Below are 27,617 nucleotides of genomic sequence, written 5' to 3' on the forward strand. Positions count from 1 at the left end.
TGCCATCAGGAACCAGGATGTGGACAGAGCCTTGTGACCGAGTGATGTGCGCGCAGGACACCTCTGCTCTGGCTCTAGTGAACAAACGTCTCACTTTCACAAGCTGGCTGTCCGACCGAGAAGAGGGGACCCTATATTTATGTTCACTTTTTTTCACATACACAAGAGACAGCATCTATTATAGAATCCAACTGGATTTTATTTGACACAGAACACAACAGGACTGCAGGAATAGCAAACTGAAAAGACAAAGCAGAAAAGACCCAGTTCTACCTAACTTACAATTAAGTAACAGGAGGGCAAGTCATTAAATGAATAACAAAACAGTTGAGCTTGATGGAGAATATTCTTTTTCTAGTGCCCATACCTGAAAGACAAAGTAAATTATTTTATTAATTCCTCAGTAATTTCCTGTTTTGAGACTATACAAGCTGTTTAAAGATATGAGCAAATTGGATGAAAACTTTGAAGAGATGTAAGTGTGCTCCCTAAACTGGGTTATGCCACTGGTCTCTTGCCCCTTTCATCTTCTCATCCTCTGTAATATCTTGCCTACCCCCCACCCCCTTAGTGAATGTCCCTCCCTGGGACTCAGCCATGCCCACCGGCCTCTCCTCCTAGTTACCCGACAGATGCTGGGCAGTATGAGGGAGGTGAGAAGAAGTCAGAACTGGTGGTTGTGAAAGGGAACTCGACCTGCTGGCTCGAGTCAGAGGCTCAGACAGTTTGAGCTCTTGACCTCCCTTTACCCATGGCAGCCTTTTTTGCACCTCCGCTCCAGTACGCAGGCAAGGCTGGGGTAAGGCAAGTACGAGAATAGTACCAGGGCGGCCTTCATTTTCAAAATCTACCACCAGGGGCCATTGCAGCTATGATTGTATTCAGCATCAGAAAGAGGAAAAGAACACACACAAAAACCCCACTACGGAATGTGGAAAACTAAACATGAATTTCAAGTGGTTTTCGATTTCCCCTGAAGCCCAAATGTGGCTCTAATAAGATTATAAAAGTAAACAAGGCCAGGAAATTTCTTCACATATAAATGGATTTCTTGAACACAAAAACTCTTCATTATCTTACTTAATCTTTTGTCCTGGTTCTTTCTGGGCAGTTAGCCTCTGATTAAAATATTTCATTATATGGATGAAAGCCAGTACGTGAACTCCAGATCACTGCTTCGATCATTCTGAAAGGCTAGTAGGTCCTTAAAGGCTCGTTTCATAAGAAATCCACTTGAATATTGTCTAAAAGAAAGTTGTGCCCAACTCCACACAGGGAAGAGCTCTAGTGTTTGCTAGTGAGCTGGAGAACACCCAGGAGCTGCCCATCGGATTAAAGACTGCTGTAATCTGTTCCTTATGGAAGTGTTTTCCGAATGCACTGAAAACCACTGCCTGCCCTGATCGGTGTGCTCAGTAATTAGAGCACTGGCTTGTGAACCAAAGGGTCATAGATTCGATTCCCAGTCAAGGGCATGTACCTGGGCTGCTGGTTCGCTCCCTGGCCCTGGTGAGGGTGCGTCTAGGAGGCAACCAATTGATGTGTCTCTTTCCTATCTTGCCACCTCCTCCCCTCCTTCCAACCTCTCTCAACGGAAAAAATGCCCTCAGGTGAGAATTAACAAAAAAAGAAAGAGAAAACCACTCCGTGGCTAAGTCGCTGGCTGGATACAGTGACAGTGTGAAAGCCTCACATTCGGAATTTCCCCGGGGCTTGGGCTCAGCCCTGGGCGTATATAAGGGGCAACACAAACAGTTTTGGTCCAAAACAGAACCCTGAGCCTGCTCTAGGGAAGAGCATGTCACAAAGGCCTCCTGAGCACTCAGAAAAGTGCTTCCGCCCGGGCATGCATTACTGTCATGGTTCCACTCAGAACGCAAGCTCCCCAAGAACAGGGAAGGGCCGGCTCAGACACCTGTATACCTTACACATTACCCAGCATGCACTTCGTTGAACAGAGAGCAATGGTATGAGTTAGATACTGAGTATTTGGCAGGTTTCTTAAAAATGAATATGCATTTGATGACTTCCGAAACTCTTCACCTACGTAAATAACCCAGTCTAAAAGCAAAATAACTGTATCAATCAGGGATTTCTAAACACGTAACAAACTAAAGAATCTTATTCTTTTGTTTTTAAAAATAATTATATCCTATTAATCAAAACTCATATTGAAATAAAAATCTCCCTTCTCATAAAAATGTAAAAAATGTAACTAAATACTAATTTCCAACTATCAGAGTAGCTAAGATGGAAAATGAGTCTCCCACCTAGTCTTTTTAATCTCACTCCTGGAGGAAACCACCAGCAAGAGCTTCTTAGCTTTCCTGATTATCTCCATATTTGAACTTGCATATACTAGTATAGGGGTGTATATGCACTGTTTAGAGGGAGTGTAAATTAGTACATATTCTGAGGAAAGGAAAATCTAACACTATCAAAAATAAAAATGTACTCATTACTCAGAAATACCTCTTTTAAGAATTACTGTTTCAGATATATATTACTCACATATACACACCAAGGTTCATGTATAAGGATGCTCATCCCTACACATGATTTTTGACAGTGAAAAACTGGAAACCCAAATGTCTATCAACAGGAATTGATTAAATAAATTACAGTACATCTACACAAAAACATACTCTGCAACCATTGAAAGGAGGTAGTTTGACATGTGTGGATATGAAAAATCTCCAAAATGAAATGAAAAAGGAAGGTAAATTACTATACAAGATGCTCATATCTATGCTAAGGAAAAAAATTATATATGTATAACCACCCATATACAACATAACAAGTGCATATATGTATAATCAGGAAAGCTAAGAAGCCCTTGCTGATGGTTATCTCCATCACGATGTGATTTTGAAAATATTTAATAGTTTGCAGATCCTATGAAATTCTCTCCTTTCATAGACCCAAGACAGTTGGGAAACTCTAGGCTGCAAACTTCTAATACTGGCCACACCTCTGTGGATTTTCCATACAAATGAGTGCCTTAAATAACCAAAAGCTAGTTTATAAAACAAGGTATTTCCATGTGATTTTGAAAATATTTAATAGTTTGCAGATCCTATGAAATTCTCTACTTGAGAATGTTTTACGACTAGGCAGCCTTCAGCCTGAGGTGAGACAAAGAACAGCACTGACCACAGAGCCCAGGTTTACAACATCGAAACAGCCAGAGACACCTACTTTTGGAATTCCCACTCTCTGTTGTCCAGCGGACACACCTGCCGTGTTTTGAGCCAGCGAGAGATGCAGTGGAAGTGAAAAGCATGCTGGAAGAAAAGATACATTTTATTAAAAATAAGTGTGTAGGCTCAACCCTCTACTCACATTATGTCTCAAATGCAGTGGGTGGTTACACACAGGGGGCTGGAGAAGAACAATGGGAGATAAAAAACAATGAGAGGCAAAGGTCACACTCATACACTGACTAGGCACAAGGACATTTCCAATGAAACAGTTGCTAGAAATGTCATTACTACTACAGGAGGAAACTATTTAGGACTCTCCCTTTTTCTTAAGGAAAGATACGGTGGCTCCCTAGTCCTACTCGGCCCGTAAAGGATGCTTCCCCACTCCTTGGACACATGCAGATGTCAAACCTCCCCATTCTTGGTCCCCAGCTGGACTCCCCTCTCCTTGGAGAAGAACCCCAGGAGAAGAGCCTTCTCAGCCCCTGGTAGTGCAATGCCACCGCCACCCACCCAGAGCTGAGATGGATACGTCTCCAACCTTCCCACACCCAGCTCAACTCTGTTAGAAGAACCTGATTTCCAGATTTGTTCATAAACACAGTGCTATTACAGGACCTGAGTACTCAATACGCCTTTAATGGGCAAGGGGTTTTGTCTTTTAAGGGAATGACGTAAAAAAAATTAAGGTAAAAGGAAGTATTATGATGGGCAAACCGCCCATAAGCAGCTGAAAGAGCATCAAAGGACTTATTTCACGATCAAGATAGGAAGTAAAAAGGCAAGAGTACCAAGAATACTGGCAACTGACACGGAGCTAGGAGTTAGCTTTCATATTGGGGAAAGGACAGCCTGTGTGCCCTGCACCCTAATGACCTGCAGATGCTAATCACAGCACCTCTGCAACGGCCATTATCGCTCCCCTGCTCAGATGGGTAGAGTATTGAGGTACAAGAGGCAAGTGTCCCTCCTCATCTACTGTGTGATGGGCAGCTGAGGTGGGGACAGGGGAGAAACGCTGACACTCAACCCAACAATGAAAGCTTTCGCAGGCTTGGATTAATAACAGTCTTGAAATCTGGTCAGTTATGTCTCCCATAACATGCATGGAACTTAAAAGAAGAATCACAATATGGATTATTATCTTGTGAACTGTCTTCTAACAAAATCAGAATTCTGTAATTAAGAGTGGAATCCATAGCTAGTTCACTATGGATAGTCAACAGAGTGACAGCTTTTGGAAGATCCCTTTCCTGTTGACTCTCATACAACCCATTACGGACAAAAAAACACACACAAAAAACCCTCAAAACTTATAAAAGGCAGAAAGCTGAGGCATTTTCCTCAATCACGGGGACAGACTCACCTAAGGTATCCAAGACACCCTTCTCACCTCCCACCTCCCACCTCCCCAATAGGCACTCTGCAGCAGTCCAGGGTCCTTGTATGCCCCAATCACCTCAGAAAATGAGGGAAAGAGGGGATGCAAATGAGGCTACACAGCAGGTGACAGCAACCCTGAACCTGCCTGACCCCAACTTTCTTCCTGTTAATAATCTAAGATATATTATGGAAATGTTGAGCAGTCTCAGAGTACACTGACCCGTCTTCCCAGTTTACAGCAGATGTTAACATATTCCATCATTGAGCATTACAGCAACTCTAGCAAGCAAGCATGACGGGTATTATCATCTCCATTTTATAGACAGGAAACTGAAACCCAGATAAGTGACCTGCCTATTTCATGGAACTGGTTTTAGTAAAAGACCCAGAACTAGAACCCATGACTAGTCCAAAGGTTTCTGCCACGCCATGCTGGCTCCTCTTTATGGCAGGCTGAGTAAGTCTCTTCTTAGCCAAATTTAGGGGAAGCTCACTCTCTTTTCCTTCTACCACAGAGTACCTGGTTCTTAGTATATGCCTGAATGCCAGGGGAGCAAAGAGCCCGATATATTATATTTCTTTATCCCCATAAGCAACAAACGCTGTTCCTTAGCCAATACAGGCCCGCGTGACACTGCCCAGAAGGCCCTGACAGAACTAAGAGGGTAACCACAAGCTGCATGTGAGCCTCAAGCACTGATAGCTGCTATCTCTTCAGTAAACACCACTACTCCCAATTGGTACTTATTAGGCAAACACTTATGCTTACTATGTGTCAAGAGGTGTTCTCAGCACTGTGAATTTAAAATCACTTCATTCTGATTAAACTCTATGCAGTCTACACTTAAGCTTACTATGTGTTAGGAGGTGTTCTAAGCACTGTAAATTTAAAATCATTTCATTCTGATTAAACTCTATGCAGTCTACGGTTAGCCCTATTTTACATGGGGGAACCCACGCTGAGAGATGTCAAATACCTGCCCGAAGTCACTTAGTCAGTCAAGTCACAACAAAAGGGAAGGGTGGTCTGACTCCAAGCCTCGTAGGTCTGTGCCATGCAGGGGGCTGTGGGTCCTCTGGACCCTTGGCACAGGAGGTCCAGATAGAACAATTTTAGCTCATCTGACTGGGACTATATGGCTATAAATGAATTTTAACACATGCTAGAAATAACATGTTTGATGTATGTTATCCTTCACAGCTGTCACATCCTGGAAGGCCGTACATTCAGTCCAACGATGCTGCACAAAACATTTCTTGCATGAGCCATGTTTAAAAAAGAACACCCCCCAAAAAATCCGAATATAGTACATTTGCCACATTTAAAATACACGCAAGCATGCACGCACACACAAACACTCAATTTATTCATCAAACTTAGTTCCACAAGACACCTGTCCTTAAAAAAAAAATCTGTTTAGCCCTAGCCAGCTTGGCTCGGTGGATAGAGCGTCAGCTTGCGGACCGAAGGGTCCCAGGATCGATTCCGGCCAAGGGCACATGCCTGGGTTGCGGGCTCGATCCCTAGTAGGGGGCGTGCAGGAGGCAGCCGATCAATGATTCTTTCTCATCATTGATGTTTCTATCTCTCTCTCCTTTTCCCTTCCTCTCTGAAATCAATAAAGAAATACATTAAAAAATAAATAAATCTGTTCAGAAGGTAAAGATTTCCACTAACAGGACAATATTCCAAAACCTGTGCCATAGGCTCTTGAAAGCAGTTCCCAAAGATTAATCTCCAAAATGTGGATAACAAAAGTGGGCCCACCCTGTATTAAGACAAACGAGTGCCTCTACAATAACTAATAATTCTTACCCTGTAACAGGTGAATAGCACAAAAGCTAATCTGTTAAACTATTCGTATAGCTTTTGGGAGAAAGTTGGGCTAGTCATTTTTTTTTCTAGTTATTTTCAAGACTGGCAAAGCAGGAAAAGTGGTAATACATTTATACAAGCCATGCTGATAGGCAAAGATGTTTCCTTACATTACAGACTCCCCACGCAACGGTGCACTCTTCAGAAGTGGCAGATGCCTGGTTAGCTTGACACTCTATGCCTGCGGGAACAAGAGCAACAAGATCACAGACCACAGGAGCAACAACCTTTTCATCTACAGCAGTCCTACCTGCACAATTACACAATGACATGCTTGGAGCAGGGTGCAGGGAGCGGTGGGGTAAAACTGAACAAAATCTCCAGTGATTAATTAGGCTTGTTTTTTTAATGAATGTGAAAAGGAGTGAAGAACAGATAAGGCAGAGATGTGACTTAACAGTATGCTTTGCAATGATTTCCTACCCTTGTTCAAGAACAGAGTAATGAAAGAAAAGGTACTTTTTAATTCTGAACATAGCCTGACTTGTCCAAATGAAAGTGATTCCTCCTAATTGGGTAAATCTTGTAAATTCAAAGACACCTCATAACTCTTACTGTTCTGATTACTGGTATCTTTTCCCTGTTCTTGACAAACGCTTCCTTGTAGGCCCTCAGAACACCCAGGCTTCCCACGTGAAGCTCCGAAGCCTAAAGGAGTCAGGCAGACACATGTGAACTGGGACAGAAGTGATAGAAGGGGGTGAAGAGACCTGCAGCAAGCTATACCCGCTCTGCACGAAGACGTCAAATCTTAAGTCTTTAAAACACTTCAACACAGCAAATCTGTTCTGCCAGTGGGTTAGTGATCTGGGCCTGCCACTTAGTGATGCTTATGGCCAGAACAGGGGAACAGTCAACCAAAAGCACCAGACAAGCAACGTGTAAAGGGTTCCTATCATACCCCCGGCAAAGGCAGAAGCTTATTTCATGTGACATACAAAGCTTGGGAGTTTTTTTGTTTTTTTTAGAGATCATGATATTCTTTTTAAAAATATATATATATAGATTTTATTGCTTTTTTACAGAGAGTTAGAAACATCGATGAGAGAGAAACATCGATCAGCTGCCTCCTGCACACCTCCTACTGGGGATGTGCCCGCAACCAAGGTACATGCCCTTGACCAGAATCGAACCTGGGACCTTTCAGTCTACAGGCCAACGCTCTATCCACTGAGCCAAACCAGTTAGGGCAGCTTGGGAATTTTTAAACTTCAATAAAAGCTTTAAGTGTTTTAAAGACTTAAGATTTGACGTCTTCGTGCAGAGCGGGTATAGCTTGCTGCAGGTCTCTTCACCCCCTTCTATCACTTCTGTCCCAGTTCACATGTGTCTGCCTGACTCCTTTAGGCTTCGGAGCTTCACGTGGGAAGCCTGGGTGTTCTGAGGGCCTACAAGGAAGCGTTTGTCAAGAACAGGGAAAAGATACCAGTAATCATCTTGAAAGTGAACAGATGCCACACTTTCAAAACATTGATGAAGCTGTGGTTTTAGGAAGAGACTAACTTCTTATAGACGAAGGCTGGGTCTAAGCCTCTCTGGATGCCTTCTTCATCTGGAACTAGATTAGCTGAGGTAGTGGAGAAAAAACACCCAGTAGACTGTGTATTTAATCAATTCTGTAAGCCACCAAAAAATGGGGCAATATAAAATAAATACAGGCATGTAGTATCAATTTGGACTCAAAAAAGGAAGTTTTCAGACCAAGAATGCTTTGTAGGAGAGTCCAACTGGGGCATAGCCATAATTACTCTTATTTATTTAAAGCTATGTATCTACGTATTCATTTAATGCCAGACCAGAATATATTATAAAATGGCCATTGTAAACCAAGAATCTTATTCTCATCTTTAATAAAATGTCTTTTTCAAGAATCATATTCCATTGGGGGGGGGGGTGCAATGGTAAGATATGTACACATATAATACCTTAATTAAAAAAATGGAAAGAAAAAAAAATCATATTCCAGCCCTAACCAGGTTGGCTCAGTGGATGGAATGTCAGCCTGTGGACTGAAGGGTCCCAGGTTCGATTCTAGTCAAGGGCACATGCCCAGGTTGTGGGCTCGATCCCCGGTAGGGGACGTGCAGGAGGCAGCCAACCATTGATGTTTCTATCGCTCTCTCCCCTCTCCCTTCCTCCCCGAAAAAAAGAAAAAGAAAAAAAGAATCATATTCCATTTATTTTTGAAAGGAAGACAAGTCCAGTTGTGGCAATCAGATTTCTCTTTAGTGACTGTATTAAACAAAAGGGTATGTTTCTTAAGGATACAGATTTGATCTCAGTCATTGTTTTATTCTGGTGCCTAGCGAAAGGTCCAGGATATAATTATTTACTGAATAAATAAAAGATACAACTTGAAAATACTACTTTCATAATTTTTTGTTATAGGAGTTCAGTGTTCTACTTTTTCATTTGACATTTAAAATATATGATAAAGCAGGTGTCTAACTGAAGCCTACATTGATCCCTTAAGTGGTCAACTCTAAGAGAAGACAGAGTATCAACGGCCTTTGTCTGTCATCATCTTTCCAAGAAGTGCATTCTCTTCCACCCAAACAGACACACAACTTAAATATAGAGGTAAAAAAAAAAATCAGGGTTATATAAAATCATGAACTATTTACAGCAGAGAGCCCCCCAAAAGTAAAATTTTCTTGGGCGTAACTCCTCATGAAAATGCATGGCCAAGAAATTGGCAAGCATGTAATCAAATACCCCACCCAAACACATTTAAAAACGTGCGTGTGTTTTCCTGTGATGAGATCCTTCTATCTGTATTAAACATCATGGTAGCTGCTGATCTGCTTGGACTGCTGTGTGAAAAGGCAAACAGGGTCAAAACTCAAAGAAACCATGGGCAATAAGCTACCAACACCTGCTATGATAGCTTTCCATCACAAAGTATTTGATGTGTGCTTTCCAAACTGCAATGATCACAAACTATCCCTCAATTCTGTGTTTTTAGTATTCAACTGGAGGCCCAGTGTGTGGGGTCCCTCAGCCTGGCCCGTGCCCTCTCGCAATCTGGGACCCCTTAGGGGATGTCGGCTGGCCGGTTTCGGCCCCATCCGAGGAATGTAGTAGTGCGCAAAGCGGCTGGCAGCCAGGGAGGAGCCCGAGCCCAGGCTGGACGCCACACCGCTCCCGCTCATCTGGGCCCTGGGCCCCGCTGCACCTGCCACTGCCGCTTGCATTTGTGGCTCACATTTAGATTGGATAGTGGTGGGTTAGACCAAGGTAGGGGGGAGAAGAGGCAGAGCATATTCCAGGCAAAAAGAACAGTATATGTAAGGGATCTAAAAAAGACCATGGATACTTCAAGAATAGAAAGCCAGAGACACTACCAGAGGGAGCAGGAGAGTGAGTTAAGATGAAGTTGGAGAGGCAGGTGAGTGATTTAAAAACTAACTGCCATAATTTCAATTTTAGAAAGTTGAAATTTCTTTGTCCCATTCCTGATCTCAATAACAAACCATTTTAGTACCTGGATGGAAAAGTAATCTCAACTCTTCCTGGTGTGGTCAACATTCTGGCCCCTATTTCTAAGTTAGTCCACCAATAGCTATAATCAAATCTGCAATGTGTGGTTGAATATGTGGAGATTTGAACAAAATGTCTTTAGTGTAATTAATTGTCTGTTTAGATGTTGGCAGTGATGTCCTCTTAACTGTGATTGGGGCTAAGACTGAAAATTCTTACTTCTTATAGGCTTTTTATTTATATATCTTGCCCAGAAAAAAACTAGCTCTGATTGAATATTTTAGCTCAAAGTTTACTTTCTTCCTTTCACCTTTGCTTTTGAGTCTGTGTATGAGATGGAAAATGTAGAGGACTCAACAGTGCCTCTGGGCCCACAATTCATTCTAAGTGTGGCCTTGTCGTCTTTAGACTGGACAGATTTATTCTGAGATGGGTATGCCTCCAGAACATCATAAAAAACTACTCTATTTCAAACATACCAATGGGCTAGATGCAGAAGACCCCAGTGCTCTGCCTGTGCTTTATATTTCATTGTGAAGAATAAAACTGGTCACATCAGGATAGCCACAATCTCTGTAACCTTCTCAATTTCCTCCCATCCTCCTGCAATTACTTACAAAGATCCATAATGTGGTTCCTGCAGATGGCACAGTTATCAACCACAATATCCCAGGCCCAGAGGGCTACTGCATTCCACTGCAAAGAGAAAAACGGGGGAACAAAACACTCTCCTTGTAATGCACCAACACACACTGTAGGATTTCATGCTACATAGTTTTGGCACATTAATTCAGTCTTATATTAGATGGCAACAGCAAGCTACACATATGCTCAACCACTCTCCAAATGGTTGAGTGTATCAACATAGAAATCAATGAGTCACCATTTAATCTTACCTTTTTTCTACAGCTTAAAATAATTTCATCATTAAGCAAATCAGGAATAATTTCTAAGTGCCTGTTTCAGGTTTAATAAGCACCGAGTTGAATTACTGTGCAGTTGCGGAAGAGATCAATGTCTGCATAAGTTAGTATCTGCTCTTCCAGGCGGCTTTGGATGCAGGAGTAGGGAGGTGAACGCTAGGTACAGAATGAACTAAGATGCTGACTGGATCACAAAATGGGTAATCGTGGGATAAGCTGGATGTAATTACCCAGTGTCAGTACACAGAACAAGGTCATCACTTAAATCTTACAAGATTTACTTCATAACAAACTCTAGAATTCACTAGAATTTGACTTAGCTCCTACCATCAAATAACCCGATGTTCTCAACTTTTCACACTCAGACTCTATTAAGAAAAATTCCCCAATAAGAGTTTATTTAAATTGGCATTGAAGTAACTCAACCTCCTGGCTTCTGCAATTATAAATATTCCCAAACTTCCTTTTTACCCACTAATTTGGGGCCGCTTTCCAAACTGTCATCTTTTTTCAATCCAGTTCTCAGTAACTTCAGCACTTTTCACGCGATAGCTTCAACTTGGAGGAAAAAGATCCCACTTCTATTATTCTTCAATATGGCTGCTGGCTGTAACTGAGCACGCAGTGCCCACAATGAAACGCCAGCAGCAGCTGGAGGGGGGACACTGTCTGCGTTTGGCCTAATGGTTCAGGAATAACACCGTCCCTGTTTCACAATCTTCACTTCCAACAGATTCATTTTATCTGAGGCAGGACCCGGCACTTTTCTCCCAGTCTCTTAGCAAACCAGCACTATAAGGCATTTCATGCAAAAAGACACGTTCCATATTTTTTTGCTTTCCCACTTTTAGCAGGTCGTTCGCAACTATTACTCAAACCTTCCTTAAAAGATACAATTTGGGCTCGCATTTTCTTTTTAACGAATTCCACCAGGCTTTTTTTTTTTTTTTTTTTGAGGGGGATTCTGGATGTGATATGACCGGGGTGGCTTGTTGTTACAAACCAACACACCTCCCAAAAGCAAGAGTTACACTCAAGACACTTACTCGGCGGGGCGCGGGACAGAGAAGGAGCTAATGGGATTGGACGCCTCGATTAGGCGAGGCCGGGTATGGGTGCCTCAGGGTGAGGGCCCCGAATTTCGGAAAGGGGCGGGGCAGGGAAATCAGCCCGGCTCCTCAGAGGCCTCCAAGGCGGTAGTACTTCAGGTTCCCGGCTTTCGCTGCACTGCCCCATCCTCCACCCTCCGCACCGCTCCGACTCCCCCTTCCACCCACCCCGCCCTCCCCCAACACCACCACCACCACCACCACTCCAGTGACAGCTCAGACGCTTGGCTCCCTCAGCCCACTCGCAACTCCGCATATCTCAATAAGCACCTTCGTGATTGGCCCCTCAGGCTCTAAGTGAAACCAATACTGACATAGACAGTGGGCCACAGTCATGCCGATCAACCCTAAAACCCGCCCCCCAGCTTCCTTTCGTGGTACCCGGTCCTAGGAACGCCCAGAAATGAAGCCCTTTCCCCCGCGCCTCGGTCATCCTAGGGCCTGCCAGCCATATCCGCGCCTCTCTAACTTCCCTAAGGAAGGCGCTGGCGAGACCCAACCTTTTTCACTTCAAAGCGCTTCTTCCCCGCGCCGCTGTTGGTGCCGCTCGGGGTGTCCACATCCATCGCTGCCGCCATTTTGGAAACACACGGTCTGCCGGCCAGCCACTGCGCCTGCGCACCAGTGCACTGGCTCCTCCCCCCGCCCCGGCTCCTCCTTCTACGCCCCACCCCTTACTGGCGGGAGGGGGTGTGTGGGCGGGACACGTGGCCACGCCCCTTAAAGGCGCTGGCGGAGGTTTTCCCCCCTCCTGCGTCGGCTGGGGAGGAGGCGGTGGCCCGAGCGGCTGGGGCGAGGCCGGGCGGGGCCGGGCCGACGTGAGCGTGCGGGGTGGAAAAGCTCGAAAGGACTCGCTCTCGTCGCCCTCCCGCGGGAAGGCCCCGGCCACACAGCTTCAGCTGGGGCGGCGGCTGTTTCCTCCGCCGGGACCGCGACCTGCGGCCCCGGCCCCGCCCCGCCTCCCCGGCCACCCGGCGCTCGCGTGCCGGCGGGTTTTCCTCCTCCTTCTGCCGGGAAAGGGGTGAGGGTGGGCGGCCTCCCTCTTGCTGCCGAAACCCGAGTCCACACTCGGGCCGTTCGCAAATCGTGACCGGCTCCCGAGCCAGGCCCGAGATGCTGCCTCCCTTGGAGGCCTGAGGCCGGGGGAGCCGGGGCCCTGGCATCGTTTGGTTTCGAGTCCAATTCGGGAAATGCTCAGGAAGCTCACGGAACGTCCTCGCCAGGGACAGACCGAGCAGGCATTCTGCAGCTCCGCCGTCACCTGCCCACCTGAAACAACGAGGAAGGAGACTCAGGAGCCATCGCTAGCCCGCCGCACGATTTGACGCACTTGAGCACACGTTTCCTGGACCTCAATTGGTCATCTATGGGGTCCTTTCTCCCTAAATTCGATCCTCTTTCCGCTTCTGTAGCCATAGCCATATCTTTAGTCTTGAATTTGTGTGACCCATTCAGCTATTTATTCTTACCGGACATCCCTTCCCAGCCCAAACACCTGTACTTCATGTCACCCTCAGACCAGGACCTCTTTCTGTATCTCTAACCTTGCAGAGGTATAACTCCAATCACTTCTAAATCTTGTATTGGCTTATTTGAAGTCTCATATTTTCTCTTGAAAGAAAATCGGAGAGCCATGGAGTGTGTTGACTCCATTGCTAAACCAGAATAACTGCAATTTGTTTCCCGTCTTAGTCATAAACAGGTACAACGAATCCGTGAAAACATTACAGCTTTAACGAGACTTGGAAGGGAAAGGAATCCTGCAAAGTTTTTCTTAGCTCAAGTTTTGTTAATGATACCATGTTAAGATTTCTGTCATCTATTTATTGTGTCCTTGCAGGCCCCTATATGAAGACTAGAAACCTTTAGTAAATTAAGATATTGAAGGCATATTTATCCTTCATTCAACGAGTTCATTGAGTATGATCCAGGTCCTGACATAAAGAGAAGAGGCAGTGATTAAGGTGTCAAACTCCTAGTAAGGAAATGACATGTCAATGAACAGATACATCAGATAATCTCTGGCATCCCTAAAGGCTATGAAGAAGACAAAACAAGGTCATGAGGTTGGGGGGAGATGGAAGCAACATTAAATCGGGTGATTAGGTCTTTGTGAGGAGCGACATTTAGGCATCATAGGGGTAGGGGAGTTCATTCTCAGGCAGAGGAATAAAAGTTCCAGCTCCTTAATTGACCTATACCATCCTGATTGCAGACTGGATTCCTGGCCCTGGTCAGGACGTGTGGGGGAGGCAATCAATCGCTGTATCTCTCTCACATCGATGTTTCTCTCTCTGTCTCTCCCCCTCCCTTCCACTCTCTCCAAAAATCAATGGAAAAATATCCTCAGGTGAAGATTAACAACAACAAAAAGTATTATTTACCATGATTAAGGGGGGTTTCTTCCAGGGATGTAAGTTTCAATATTTTAAGATCAGTCAATGGATTACTTATATTAACAGGTTCAAGAAGAAAAATCACATGATCATACAATCGGTACAGAAAAACATTTGACAAAATTCAACAACCATTCATTATAAAAACTCTCAGAAAAGTAGGAATAGAGGAGAACTTCCTGAACTTGATAAAGAGGATCTACAAAAAACAAAACAAGAACAAAAAAACCTGCAGCTAACATACTTAATGGTGAAATACTGAATGCTTTCCTCCTCAAATTGGAAACAAGGCAAGGATGGCCTCTCTTACCACTCTTATTTATTGTAGCACTGGAACTTGTAGCCTGTGCATTAAGAAAGCAAAAGGCATACAGATTGGAAACAAAGTTATAAAACTGTCCCATTTCTAGATGACACACAGTTTATGTGGAAAATCTAAGGAATCTTAAAAAAAACCCTCTTAGAACTAATAGGTATGATCAGAAAGCTTATACGATACAAAATAAACATACAAAAATTGTATTTGTATATACAAGCTATAAATATGTGGACATAATAGAAGTTAAAAATAATATATCATAATCATAAAAATTAAATATGTACAAACCTAACAAAGCATGTATAGAAACTGCTACACTTAAAACTAACAACACTGAGAATTATTTTTAAGACTTTTAATAAGTAGACATACCATGTTCATGGATGAAAAGATTCATCATAGTAAGAAGTTCAGCTTTCACCAAATTAGTATACAGTTTTAACACAATTCCTCTCAAAATCCCAGGAAGGTTTTTTTTTTTTTGTAGTTTCAGGTAAAAGTATTCTAAAATTTATATGGAAAGCAAAAGCACTACAATAGCTAAAATAATTTTGAAAAGGAAGAATCACTAATTTTGAAAATCAAGAATCTTTTTGAAAAGGAGTTACTTTACCTGCCTATAAGACTTACTTTGTAGCTACAGTAATCAAGACTGTGTGCTATTGGTAGAGGAACAGACATATATGTCAATGGGACAGAACAGAAAACCCAGGAAAAGGTCCACCCAAATATGCTCAACTAAATTTTAACAACTACGCAAAAGCAATTCCGCGGAGGAAAGGTTGCATTTTCAACAAATGTTGCTGGGGCAATTAGACATCCATGGGCAAAGAAAACAACACATGGCGGTAGACCTAGCCTCACACCTTATACAGAAACTAGCTCCTCATGTATCATGAACTTAAATATAAAACATAGTATAAATATAAAATATAAAACTCTTGGAATAAAACAGTAGGAAATTTGCAGGATGTAGGGCTAGAGTTCTTAAGACTTGACACCAAAAACATGATCCATAAAAGGAACAATTGATAAGTTGGACTTCATCAGAATTTAAAACTTTTGCTTTGTGACTCTGTTAATAGGATGGAAAGACAAGCTACAGACAGAGAGGAAGTTTTTGCAAGGCACATATGTGATAAAGCACTAATATCCAGAATATAGAAAGAACTCTTAACAGTCAACAGTCAATAATCAAATGATCCAGTTAGGAAATGGGCAAAAGACAAAGAGCTATTTCATCAGAGGATATACAAATGGCAAATAAACGCAGAAAGAGATGTTCAACATAAATGGCCATTACAGAAATGCAAATTAAAGCTACAATTAGATGTCAGTCCACACCTATTAGAATGGCTAAAGTATAAAACAAAACAAGACACCGTGACAACGTCACGGTTGTTGAGAATGCAGAGAAACTGGATCCCTCATCCATTGCAGGTGGAATGCGAAATGGAACAGCCACCCTGGAAAACAATCTGGCAGTATATTTCAAAGGTAAACATGCAACTACCGTACAACTCAGCAATTGCAGTCCTGGACATGTATTCCAAAGAATAAAAACTTCTATTCACATAAAAATCCATACACAGATGTTAGCAGCTTTATCTATAATAGCCCCAAACTGGAAACATCCAGATGTCCTTCAATGGGGGTATGGTTAAATTGGGGTACATCTATACCACTTGGCTGTAAAAAGGAATGAACTCTTGTTACATGCAACTGATGATTCTCCAGAGAATTATGCTGAGTGAAAAAAAAGCCAATCCCACAAGGTTACATACTGTATAAGTCTATTTATGTAACATTCTTCAAATGACAAAATTATATAAATGGAGGACAGATTAGTGCTTGCCAGGAGTAGGGTAGGAGGTGGGAGGGAAGTGGGTGTGGCTCTAAAAGGGATCCCTGTGGTGATGGCAGTGTTGTATCTTGACCATATCTCTGTCAATATCCTGGTTGTGATATTGCACTATAGTTTTGCAAGATGTTAGCATTGGAGAAAACTGAGTACAGCACACACAGGATCTCATATGTAGAATCTACAAATTATCTCAAAATAATAAACTTAATTAAAAGAAAATGGAGGCACCATTTTAAGCTACAAACAGCACTGAATAAGGTATAATCTCTGCTTTAGAGGAGCTCACAGTCTATTTCATGAGGAGCTGGGCACACAGACACAATGTTTCCAGTTTGGGACTTTCTATCATTCTCCAACCTTGTTTTTGGTAGAAAACTTCCTCCTGTTCCCCTTTGTCTGTCCCTCACCACCCATTGGATGTGATCAGGATCAGCTGCATAAGTTGCAGGGCCCCATGCAAAATGAAAATGCAAGGGTCCTTGTTCAAAAATTATTAAGAATTCCAAGAGAGCAACAGCAGAGCATTAACCCATGTGCAGGGCCATTCTGAGCCCAGAGGCCTGTGTGACTTCACCCGTCACACTCTTGTGATGCTGGCCCCACTTGTGATTCTGGTAGGGTTGCCAATCACCCTCCCACCCCCCTTGACAGGAGATGGTCCCAAATTACCCAAGGGTGGCCATTCATATCTCATTACCCTGGTTACTTCTACCAGAATCCTTCCAGGGAAGTCATATCTAATGAAGCTGGGAAAGAAGGAACTTTTCCCCCTCTGGGATGAGTTGTTTATTCAACAGACTAGAGGCCCAGTGCATGAAATTCATGCACTTGGGGGTGGGGTCCCTCAGCCCAGCCTGCGCCCTCTTGCAGTCCAGGAACCCTTTGGGGAGGTCCAATGGACATCCTTAGCCCTGCTACGGAGGTGGGAGAGGCTTCCGCCACTGCGGCTGCGCTTACCAGCCATGAGCCAGGCTCCCCCCCCCCCCGCCCCCGTTGGAGCGCACTGACCACCTGGGGGCAGCTCTTGCTCTGAGCATCTGCCCCCTGGTGGTTAGTGTGCATCATAGCGACCAGTCATTCCACCATTTGGTCGATTTGCATATTAGCCTTTTATTAGGTAGGATGGTCTTTGGTTGACTGACCCATGATCAGGGCCAGGGAGGGACACGGGAGGTTGGCCAGCCAGGGAGGGACCGCGGTAGGGCTCCAGGGCATGTCTGGCCCATCCTGCTCAGTCCTAATTGTCCAGACCCCAGCAGCAAGCTAACCTACTGGTCGGAGCATCTGCCCCTTGGTGGTCAGTGCAAGTCATAGCAAGCGGTTGAGTGGCCTTAGCATATCATTTGCATATTACGCTTTGATTGGTTGAACAGATGAACAGATGACCAGACACTTAGAATATTAGGCTTTTATTATATAGGATATTTATTGGATACCTACCATGTGCCAGGCCTGGTCCTGCATGTAGGAGTTACAATGGTGAACAAGATGTGTACAGATAGTCCTAGGCTCTCCTCACGTAGCTTATGTCCTACAGATAAAGGCAGACAACAGTAATGATGATATATTGGGTTAAAGGCAAAATCAAAGAAAAAGTGGAGATGCTATGAGCCAGATACATATGATTCCTATTCTATAAGCGAGGAACATGCAGGTAAGAGAAAGTTAAGAAAATTATCTTAAGGTGAGAGAGCTGGTCCATGGCCAAGGAGGGATTCTAACCCAGGTGTGTCTGACACCGGCTGCACCATGGCAGTCAGGATAACTGAAAATTGGAGCGCTCACTTGCAGAAGGTGGGAAATAGCACAGTGCAGTAGGGCTGTTCAGGGCTCAGGTGCTGAGTTGTAGTTCCATTCAAATCCTGGCTTGGACAAATTACTTGAACTTCTGAAAGTATCGCTTTCCTCATTTATAAAACAAGGTGTGAGCCCGGCCTGCATGGCTCAGTGGTTGAGCATCAACCTATGAATCAGGTGGTCATGGTTCGATTCCCAGTCAGGGCATATGCCTGATCAATGATTCTCTTATCACTGATGTTTCTCTCTCTCCCCTTCCTCTCTGAAATCAATAAAAACATACTTTAAAGTAAATAAATAAAAATAAAATAAGGAGTGATAAGAATTGCTGCTGCACAGATTAAATGAGATAATGCACTCTGATGACCGAATGAGAGTTCAGTGAGTGTTAGGTTTACAAATCAGTTTCAAGTTCAAGGAACTGAATTCCATCCAGATCTACTTACGATATGACGTTGGGTGAGTCGCATGCTCAGGGAGCCCATTTTCCTCATCTGTACAACGAGGTTAGTGACGTGGCTCACAGACTCAACATAAGCATAAGTGAGATAATAATGTATAAATGAAAGTGCTATAACGTGTGGGCAATTTCATTATAAAACTCATGGGGTATCTTCTCTGACCAATGGGCTCGACTCCCTTCACAAATGCAGCCCATCCTTCCTCCTTCGTGTCATCCCTGTAACTCTGTTATGACATGATACTCACTGCTTTGTAATGATTTTTTAAAAATATATTTTTATTGATTTCAGAGAGATAGGGAGAGGGAGAAAGAGAGAGAAACATCAAGGATGAGAGAATCATTGATCGGCTGTCTCCTGCATGTCCCACTCTGGGAATGGAGCCCGCAACCCAGGCATGTGCCCTGACTGGGAATCAAACCATGACCTCCTGGTTCATAGGTTGATGCTCAACCACTGAGCCATGCCGGCCGGGCGCTATCATGATTGTGCGACAGAAATTAATGAACACTCTGTAAAATAAAATATTTTGTAAATAAGAATATTCTCAAAGTTAAAGCAGTAAACTCTAGATTTGAAAATAACACACATGTGCCATACATTTTTATTGTTTTATGATTTATTTTTTAAATGGCAGTAACAAATACTTTTCCCTTGTTGGGGAATGAGATAACTATTTTCAATGGCAAGGGCCTTAAAAGTAACAGCGTTTTATCCAAATCGAATTTATATAATTGCACAAAAGTCATACAAAGCATTAAGAAATGCTCACAAAGACTACAGTTCTCTTAGATCCTCATGAGCACACCCCAAGAGGCCTTGAGTTCATGGGGACCCCTGATCCGAACATCAGTGATGCTCACCCCAAGCTCCTCCGTGACACAGAGGCAGAGGTCAGAAGAGCAGCCAGGAGAACCCAGAAGCTTTGTGACAACGGAATTCTGCTGTAACGATAGGGTTTCATGATGTATTCACTTCCTCATTTTATTAAGGGCATAAAACACTTTACCTTGAAGCATATTTGCCCAGGCTTAAAACTTAACCCTAACAGCTTAAATTTAAAAAATTAACCAAACCATAAAAACCTCTTCCAAGCACATGCTGCCACCACCCTGGGCCAATACATACACGCACAAACAAGTCACATTGTCACTCAGTTTCCAACACACACACACACAAACAAGTCACATTGTCATCTATTATATGCCAGTGGGGGGATGGCAGAGAGGGTCTTACTCCAACGGTTTTATTGGTAGCAACTGTTGGAAACTGTGCTACAAAGGACTGAGGTCACATATGGGCCGATGGGACAGTCACTATGCTTTACTTGTGATCTCTGTCATGGGTACAGGAGAGGGAGAAGCAGATCTCATGCATCATATTTGTAATCTACTACTAAGAAAGCTCAAGAGGGCATTGGTTACATAAGTTTAAAAAAAATTTTTTAACTCAGTTTTTCTATTTAATTAGTTACGATGTCTTTATCTGAGAATTTAACTTGTTTCATGGATTTTTTCACCCGAGATGTTTTTATTGATTTGAGAGAGAGAAAAAGGGAGGGAGAGAGAAACATAGATCAGTTGCCACCTGTACATGCCCCGACTGGGGATCAACTTGCAACCTAGATATGTGCCCTGACCGAGAATGGAACTGCAACCCTATTTTTTTGATGTACGGGATGACATTCCAACTAACTGAGCCACCCAGCAGGGCTGTTTCATGGATCTTAAACTCAATTGAGATATAATGTCTATGTTAGTTAGGAGTTTTCTCTTTCCGACCTTATAAAAATCAGTAAGAAAATAATGTTTTGAAAGAAGACCCACACCAAGAACTTAAGAGTCACCATCGGAAGTAACTTTCTAACTTGGATGTTATGACTATGGGAAGGGTGAATTCTTACTCCACAGTCCATTTCCTGATTTTGAGGGTAATAATAAGTGATTCCTGAAATAAACACATAAAAGTATGCGGCAGCTCTGGCCGGTTTGGCTCAGGGTTGGAGTGTTGGTCTGGGTACAGAAGGGTCTGGGTTCAATTCCCATTTAAGGGCATATACCTAGGTTGCAGGCCCGGACCCGACCAGCCCAGGTCAAGGTGTGTGCAGGAGACAACTGATCAATGTGTCTCTCTCACATCAATGTTTCTCTCTCTCTCCCCCTTTCCCTCCCTTCCACTCTAAGAATCAATGGGAAAAATATCCTGAGGTGAGGATTAATAAAAAACAACAAAGTATGTGGCAGAGAGAACTAGCTATGCTTCCTTCATTTAGATGGTATTGTTAAAGATCCAATCTCATCTATTCAGTTCAGGGAGAAAAATCCCAGTGGAACATTTGAAAGATTTTTTGTTTTTTTATATTTTTATTGATTTCAGAGAGGAAGGGAGAGGGAGAGATAGGTAGAAACATCAATGATGAGAGAGAATCATTGATTGGCTGCCTCCTGCACGCCCCCTACTGGGGATCGAGCCTGCAACCTGGCATGTGCCCTTGACCGGAATCGAACCTGGGACCCTTCAGTCCACAGGTCGATGTTCTATCCACTGACCCAAACTGGCTAGGGCTGAATGATTTTTAAAAATTAAAGTTTTCATTATAGGAGAGAGCCTGGTATATATATTAAGTATTTATTATACTTCATGAAGGGAAAGGGGGGTATGTCTGTGGTGTGGCGAAGAATGGATGAAGTTCCTGCACTGTGCACGATTATCTGCTCACAGGTCCTGGATATATCCGACAGCCCCTAAGACAATGCTCTGAGATGTTCACTATGTCATCTTGTGATGGTTCCGATACTCTGAATCAAATGTTCAGCTGTGGTGGTTAATCTGGGACTCAAAGGACAATATTCTTGGATCAGGGACTCCACAACAGCCATTCTAACTACTCATAACACCTGCACAGTTTCACTGGAATCTAACTGGAAGGAGTCTGTTTCATGTCCAAGTATGCTGCTGTACATAAAAGCTGCCTAAGTGTTTAGCTAAAACAGTGAAGACCACAGAAAATGATTTAATAGGAAAAGGAAAGACCTCCTCTCAGGATGGTGAATGAACAAAAGAAACCCAACCCAAGGGCCGTGAGGGCCACAGAGGCCCTGGGGTGAGAGGCCAAGCTGCGGATTCATTCTAAGTCCGCTTCTTTTGGAAAGTAGCACAGGACTGAGAGGTTGGCGGGAGGGCAGGCACGGGATGATGACTTCAGCTGTGCAGCCATCCCTTCCCACAGCTGCTGAGATACGGTGAGCAAAGCAAGCACTTGTGGATGATGCTGTCAGGACACGATCTCCATCACTTTGGTTTATAATATTATCTTTGTCTCCTGATGAAGCCACAATCTGTCTGCTTTGAGCTCTGCACCTTGGGATAAGACAGGCAAGCCTGTATCACTGCAGGGAGTGTTAATCCCTGAGCCTGTGCTTTGCTAATACAAATATTTTCTTAAAAACCCTCAAATTTATATTTCCACAATCAGCATGTTTTATACATTTTGGGCTCATACCTAAGTTTAAGAGGGGGACACACTAGTTCTTAAAAGCTTCCCTTTTTGACAGAAGGTCTCAAATAAACCATCTGCAATAATCTAGCCCTGTTCACTTTGCAAACTTGTACAACCGAGTTCTTGCATAACTGTGTCCAATGCTGGGTTGAGAGAAATACGATGCTTCCAGTGCTAACATCAGAGAAAGAAAAGGACCTTAGGCTATTTCTAGGCACTTGGTGGCATAGGCATATTTTGTTTTTGTTAGCACTAGAAATCACAGAACGATAACAAGGGTAGCTCTCTGAAAATTGGGTGCCCACTTCAACTGGGTAAGTAGAGGATCTGCCCTTGGCTAGGGCAGCAGCTTCAAGGATGTGCTATGAGGAGCAGTGCACTAAGAATCTATACAGGAAGCATGGGTGTCTAGGACAGGATTCATCTTTAGATTGAGAACAGATGCATGGAGGTCTGGATCTGTACAGACACATATATACTTTTCTTTCTCTTCCATGTCCTTCCTTATCAAGAATCTAAATACTTTCCAGGCCCTAGGCAACCAAGTAGCAAGAAAGGCTCAGAGCTGTTTTGTTCGATACACTGTTGCTAGAGTCTGGAGGGTGGCTGAAGGGTGGGACTGCCGGACCCCCGTGCCCACGAGGCTCATGTGGCTCCGGTAGTTGTGCAGGCCCTGGAATAGGTCGGCACCAGCATGAAAGGCATACACGGGCCGCCTCACACAATCACTGGTTTTTAGTGTAATATAAGCATCATACAAATACCATATGATATTAACTGGATCTGAGCAAAAGCACTGCAAGGAAAAGACCCGGAGAGGAGATGTTCTGTACATTTAAATGTGTTAACTGGAATGCATGAACATATGTAACCAAGATCTACCTTTCTGTTTAAAAGTTAAACTTGCCTTGGGCCATTAATTCTATAGAATTAATGTAACTAAAGTTGCAGTAACATACAGTCCAAAAATTCAATTTTCCAGATTTCTAGTTACTTAAAACAAAGAAAAGACCACACACACAATTACATACATTCATACAGGTCCCACACTCCCAAGTGAAACACACACATAAACGTACCCACACAGACAGCACTCAGAAAGCTCAGGTGCACAGATGCCAGTGCACACCCTTGAACCTGAGGTGCATGTGGGCTGCAATGAGGGTCAAGAGGCCCTGCTGCAGATCTGTTCGATGTCGCTGATCTCTTTGGGACAATCTGCAGAAAGGATGAGAGGTGAGTCCTGCGTCACCACTACATCATCCTCAATCCGTACACCAAGACCACGAAACTTCTCTGGGGCATCTCTGTCATCCTCTGGAATATAAATGCCTGAGAAGTAGGAAAAAGAATGTGCTGTTCATAAATGGCAGTAACTGAATGATTTGGGGCAAGTAAGTTAACCTCTCTGTGTTACAATCCATCTGTAAAGCTAGGATCTTAACAGTATCCACCTAGAGCAGTGGTCGGTAAACTGCGGCTCGTGAGCAATAAGCGGCTCTTTGGCCCCTTGAGTTTTTAGCAAAGGCAAGCTTAGGAGTACCCTAATTAAGTTAATAACAATGTACCTACCTATATCGTTTAAGTTTAAAAAATTTGGCTCTCAAAAGAAATTTCAATCATTGTACTGTTGATATTTGGCTCTGTTGACTAATGAGTTTGCCAACCACTGACCTAGAGTCATGGAGATTAAATGAGATAATGCAGATAAAAGTGTCTAGTATAATGGTCAATAAATGTTTTTGTTTTTTTAAATAAACGTTGACTATCATTATTATAACTATTATTATAGTTATTTTGTACTAGAGGCCCAGTGCACAAATTCGTGCACGGGTGGGGTCCCTCTGGGTGGCCAGTAAGCCTCAGGCCGAAACCCGCAGTCCAATGCCACCTGCAGCTCCTACCTGCCGCCTCCACTCATCCCGGCCCCACTGTGCCTGCCACGGGCTTGTGCCCAATCAGTCCCGACTGGGAGAGGCTTGCTCTGCCGCAGCAGCGCTTGCCAGCCATGAGCCCTGTGTCTGGCATCCTCCCATGGGGAGTGGCCTGCGGGATCGGGCTGAAACCGGCTCTCTGGGGTCCTGGATTGTAAGAGGGAGCAGGCTAGGCTGAGGGACCCCACCGGTGCATGATCAGGCCGGGGAGGGACACCAAGGTGTGTCTGGCCCATCTCGCTCAGTCCCGATCGGCTGGACCCCAATAGCAAGCTAACCTACCAGTCAGAGCATCTGCTCCCTGGTGGTCAGTGCATGCCATAGTGACTGGTCGACCGGTCGACTGTCTGCCCCCTGGTGGTCAGTGCATGTCATAGAGAGTGGTTGAGCAGCCTTAGCATATCATTAGCATATTACACTTTGATTGGTTGTTCTGCCATTTGGTCTATTTACATATTACCCTTTTATTATATAGGATAGTAGACTAAGGCTCCATATGGTAATGCTGATCATGATTCTGTCATATTCTAGTGGCTCAATCAGGCCACTGAAGTTACTTAAACTGTGAGTATGTCAGCATATTCTGGGAACCAGTAGATTATATAAATGTATTCTTTCTTTGCCTAATAGTCCCCTGGAAAAAGGGAACTTTGCTAAAATAAAGACATAAAGTATTTGAAAACATATTTAAATATCACTTATTTAGATTGGCCTGAACAACCAGAAGCTGTAGAAATACTCAAATAAGCCCTCTTAATAAGCCATAAATGTAAAGTAAAAAGAATTAAAAAACTTTAATAAACATTTGGAAAATTCTAAGAGCCCAAGGTACCCTCTCTAATTATGAAGTCAGACAGATTCACCTTCTTCTCCGTGATAAAAAGAAAAGGTCAGCAAAGAATTTTGTAGTCAAAGTCTAAGGAAGCACCCACATACTGACTAGACTGGACTAAGTGGTATGCAAGGCCAGAGAGTAACGTTTACCTGCATTCAAAGGGTGGTGTGAAAGACGTGTCCCAGCTATAATTACTTAATTTAGAGATAAAAACACTTGAAATCTAAGAATGAGATCTGTTTTCATTATAAAAACAGCATCAGTATTTAAAACTGACTCCTGCCATATCAATCTTCACTCTCACCATGGTGTTTATCTTTCTACCTGACACTATTACGTGTCCCAAGGGGTTAGAGGCTGCTAATGCTCCCTATCCCCTTACCTGGCTCCACGGTGATCACCATGCCGGGCTGTAGAGGGAGGGAACGGGGCATGTCTGGAGTGTCATGGACATCCATCCCCAGGTAATGGCCAACGTGGTGAGGGCAGTATTTTCGAGCAGCCTGGAAAAGTTAATTGCCACAGTATTATTAGAGCAATGGCCCCTTGAGGGGAAGTCAGGCATGTCTAAGTCAGCAAGATAGGTGTTAACAGCTCCCCCACGGATCTGCCACTATGTTTAATCTGTCCCTAGGCTACTGACTAAGAGACCTGATCACTGCCACCTCTCAAATGAAATTCTGCCGATGCATTCTAACTAATCCACATTTCCATTCCCAGTATTTAACATACTACACACACGCCGACTTGGGTAAGCCCAGTAATGACTGTGGCTAATGAAAATCTCTTTTCTTGAAGGAGGGTGATTATGTTAGAATAGTTCTCTTTTCAACGTTCACACATCCCTCTCAGGAAGTCTACTCTGGAGACCCCAAGTATCTCACAGCAACTTGTGGAGCAGGCTGAAACATCAAATAACACTGCAATTACTAGGCATTTACTGGCCTGGATGTTTCTATCCATTAATTAAAGATTTGCTGGCCTGAGCAGGAGGAATTTATAGCTTCTTTCCTATCGATAAAAGAAACCCTGGCAGCCTAACCTTGGAGATGGGCGATGCCTTAATGGTCTGTTTGGCTTGACCACCCGGCATTTTAATTTAAAGCCGAGGCTTTACATTTTTACTGAATACCATTACATTTGGATGCAGATGAAATTCACTAAAGACATGCCCTTGAGGATACTGTTAAAGTCTCAACAGTGTCACTGAAGCAACAAACACCCTCCCCTTCGACCTCTACCTTTTCAAAATTACCCCAAAAGAATCAAGAGTTAACCTCTCCTCCTTTTTGTGTCCTTTTCCACCCTCTGCACCAGACTTCATTTTATGTCGCGCACTATGCAGTATGCAATGAACCAGAATGTGCTGCCACCTTCTGGGAGAAATAAGAACTGTCTCCCTTTGTTGTAATCCCGGTTCAATGTAAATCCCTTTTATAGATGAAGAATCACAAAGACCATTTCTAAATCTAATTAGCTTTCCATAAAAACTGAGCAGCATGTAAGGTGTTCTTGAGAAGTGAGTCAAAAGAAGTGCGGTACCCTGAAGGCATTATTTTCCTTAATGTTCTTCAGGAACCCCAACTCTTTAAGCTTCTGCCCTATCAGGGTCAGCATCATGCTGTAGATGTTTTCCAAGCTTGTTCCGGGGGAGCAGAGGGTCAGACAATCTCTCTGGATCTCTAGAACAGCTTCGTAGAGTTCTGCTTGAGGTGCCGTAAACCTGGGGACAGGAAAACCAAAGATCGCAAATTTGGAACTGACTGATGTTGCAGGAAGTTTGTGACAAGAAAATAATTCTGAGATGTTATAAATCAAATTACAGTAGTGGGAGAGTGAGAGGAAGGGACAGGAATAGTTAACCAGTTAACGGCATCGTGCCAACTAACAAAGACCGCTCATATTTGGATGCATGTTAGAGCTCTGAATCAGCTCCCAGGGTCTATGAGCTGACCACCAGCCACCAAGGCAGCCAGCATGTGCATGAACTTACAGGGCTGCTGCCTGCAACCAATCAAAAGAAGTAAATATTTCTTTTTCCAGACTGTGCTCCTATCCTAAACGCCCTCCTGCATCCCCCCCAACCCTTATCTATAGCCAATGTAAGTTCTTTCAAAACAACTTACATCTTTCTTCCCCAAAACATAATGTGTAAAAGCGCCCGTCAACTCTAGGATGGCGAACATATTGCCTTCTCCACCAAACCCTGCTGCTAGTGGTTTAGACTTCATGCCCCAGGACCTGGTCCTTTGCTGGCTAGCAGCATGGCCCAATAAACCCTTTCTTTTAAAAAAGCAAGCAAAAAATGTTCAGCTGTGTGATTATGTTTTGTTTAACAGTTGCTTCTCAGTTTCATTAGAAAAACTCCAAGGCGATGATGATGAGGCACTGTAGATATTTAATCATACCAACATAGCATTACTGACAGGACCTTAATCATACCCTAGATGCTCAACAGGAAGAGCAATAACCCTTCAAACTGGAGCAGAAACAGTCCTTCAGTCAGCAGACATACATGAGGTGAGGCTAGAGGACACA

At 43.5% G+C, this 27,617-nt stretch overlaps 2 protein-coding genes across 7 annotated transcripts in view; both read right to left on the bottom strand.

Moving 5' to 3' along the window:
* Positions 1-178: 178 nt before the first annotated feature.
* On the bottom strand, positions 179-12,586 carry RBX1 (ring-box 1; the record flags this gene model as incomplete). 2 transcript variants are annotated; one of them, XM_079773685.1, is made up of 5 exons in its annotated part: positions 12,475-12,586; positions 10,560-10,638; positions 6,573-6,643; positions 3,199-3,284; positions 179-367 (listed from the first exon to the last, which is right to left on the bottom strand). In XM_079773685.1, exons 1-5 carry the CDS (start codon positions 12,550-12,552, stop codon positions 355-357), a joined length of 327 nt encoding a protein of 108 aa, XP_079629811.1. In that variant the 5' UTR covers positions 12,553-12,586. The 2 variants fall into 2 exon arrangements, with proteins under 2 accessions (XP_079629811.1, XP_079629812.1); XM_079773686.1 differs by lacking the exon at positions 179-367 and having other exon boundaries at positions 3,195-3,284.
* Positions 12,587-19,404: 6,818 nt separating this feature from the next.
* The window catches only part of XPNPEP3 (X-prolyl aminopeptidase 3), a 39,657-nt gene continuing 31,444 nt past the window's right edge, over positions 19,405-27,617 (bottom strand). For 2 of the 5 annotated variants that reach the window (XM_079775085.1, XM_079775084.1), the window contains 3 exons: positions 26,622-26,802; positions 25,462-25,582; positions 19,405-23,642 (listed from right to left, as the gene is read on the bottom strand). In XM_079775085.1, coding sequence (XP_079631211.1) covers positions 23,476-23,642; positions 25,462-25,582; positions 26,622-26,802 — 469 coding nt within the window. In that variant the 3' untranslated portion in view covers positions 19,405-23,475. The remainder of the gene's footprint in view (positions 23,643-25,461; positions 25,583-26,621; positions 26,803-27,617) is intronic. The other 3 variants (XR_013813708.1, XR_013813709.1, XM_079775086.1) reach the window with 3 other exon arrangements.

Source organism: Cnephaeus nilssonii (assembly GCF_951640355.1).
Source record: "Cnephaeus nilssonii genome assembly, chromosome: 6".
Lineage (NCBI taxonomy): Eukaryota > Metazoa > Chordata > Mammalia > Chiroptera > Vespertilionidae > Cnephaeus > Cnephaeus nilssonii.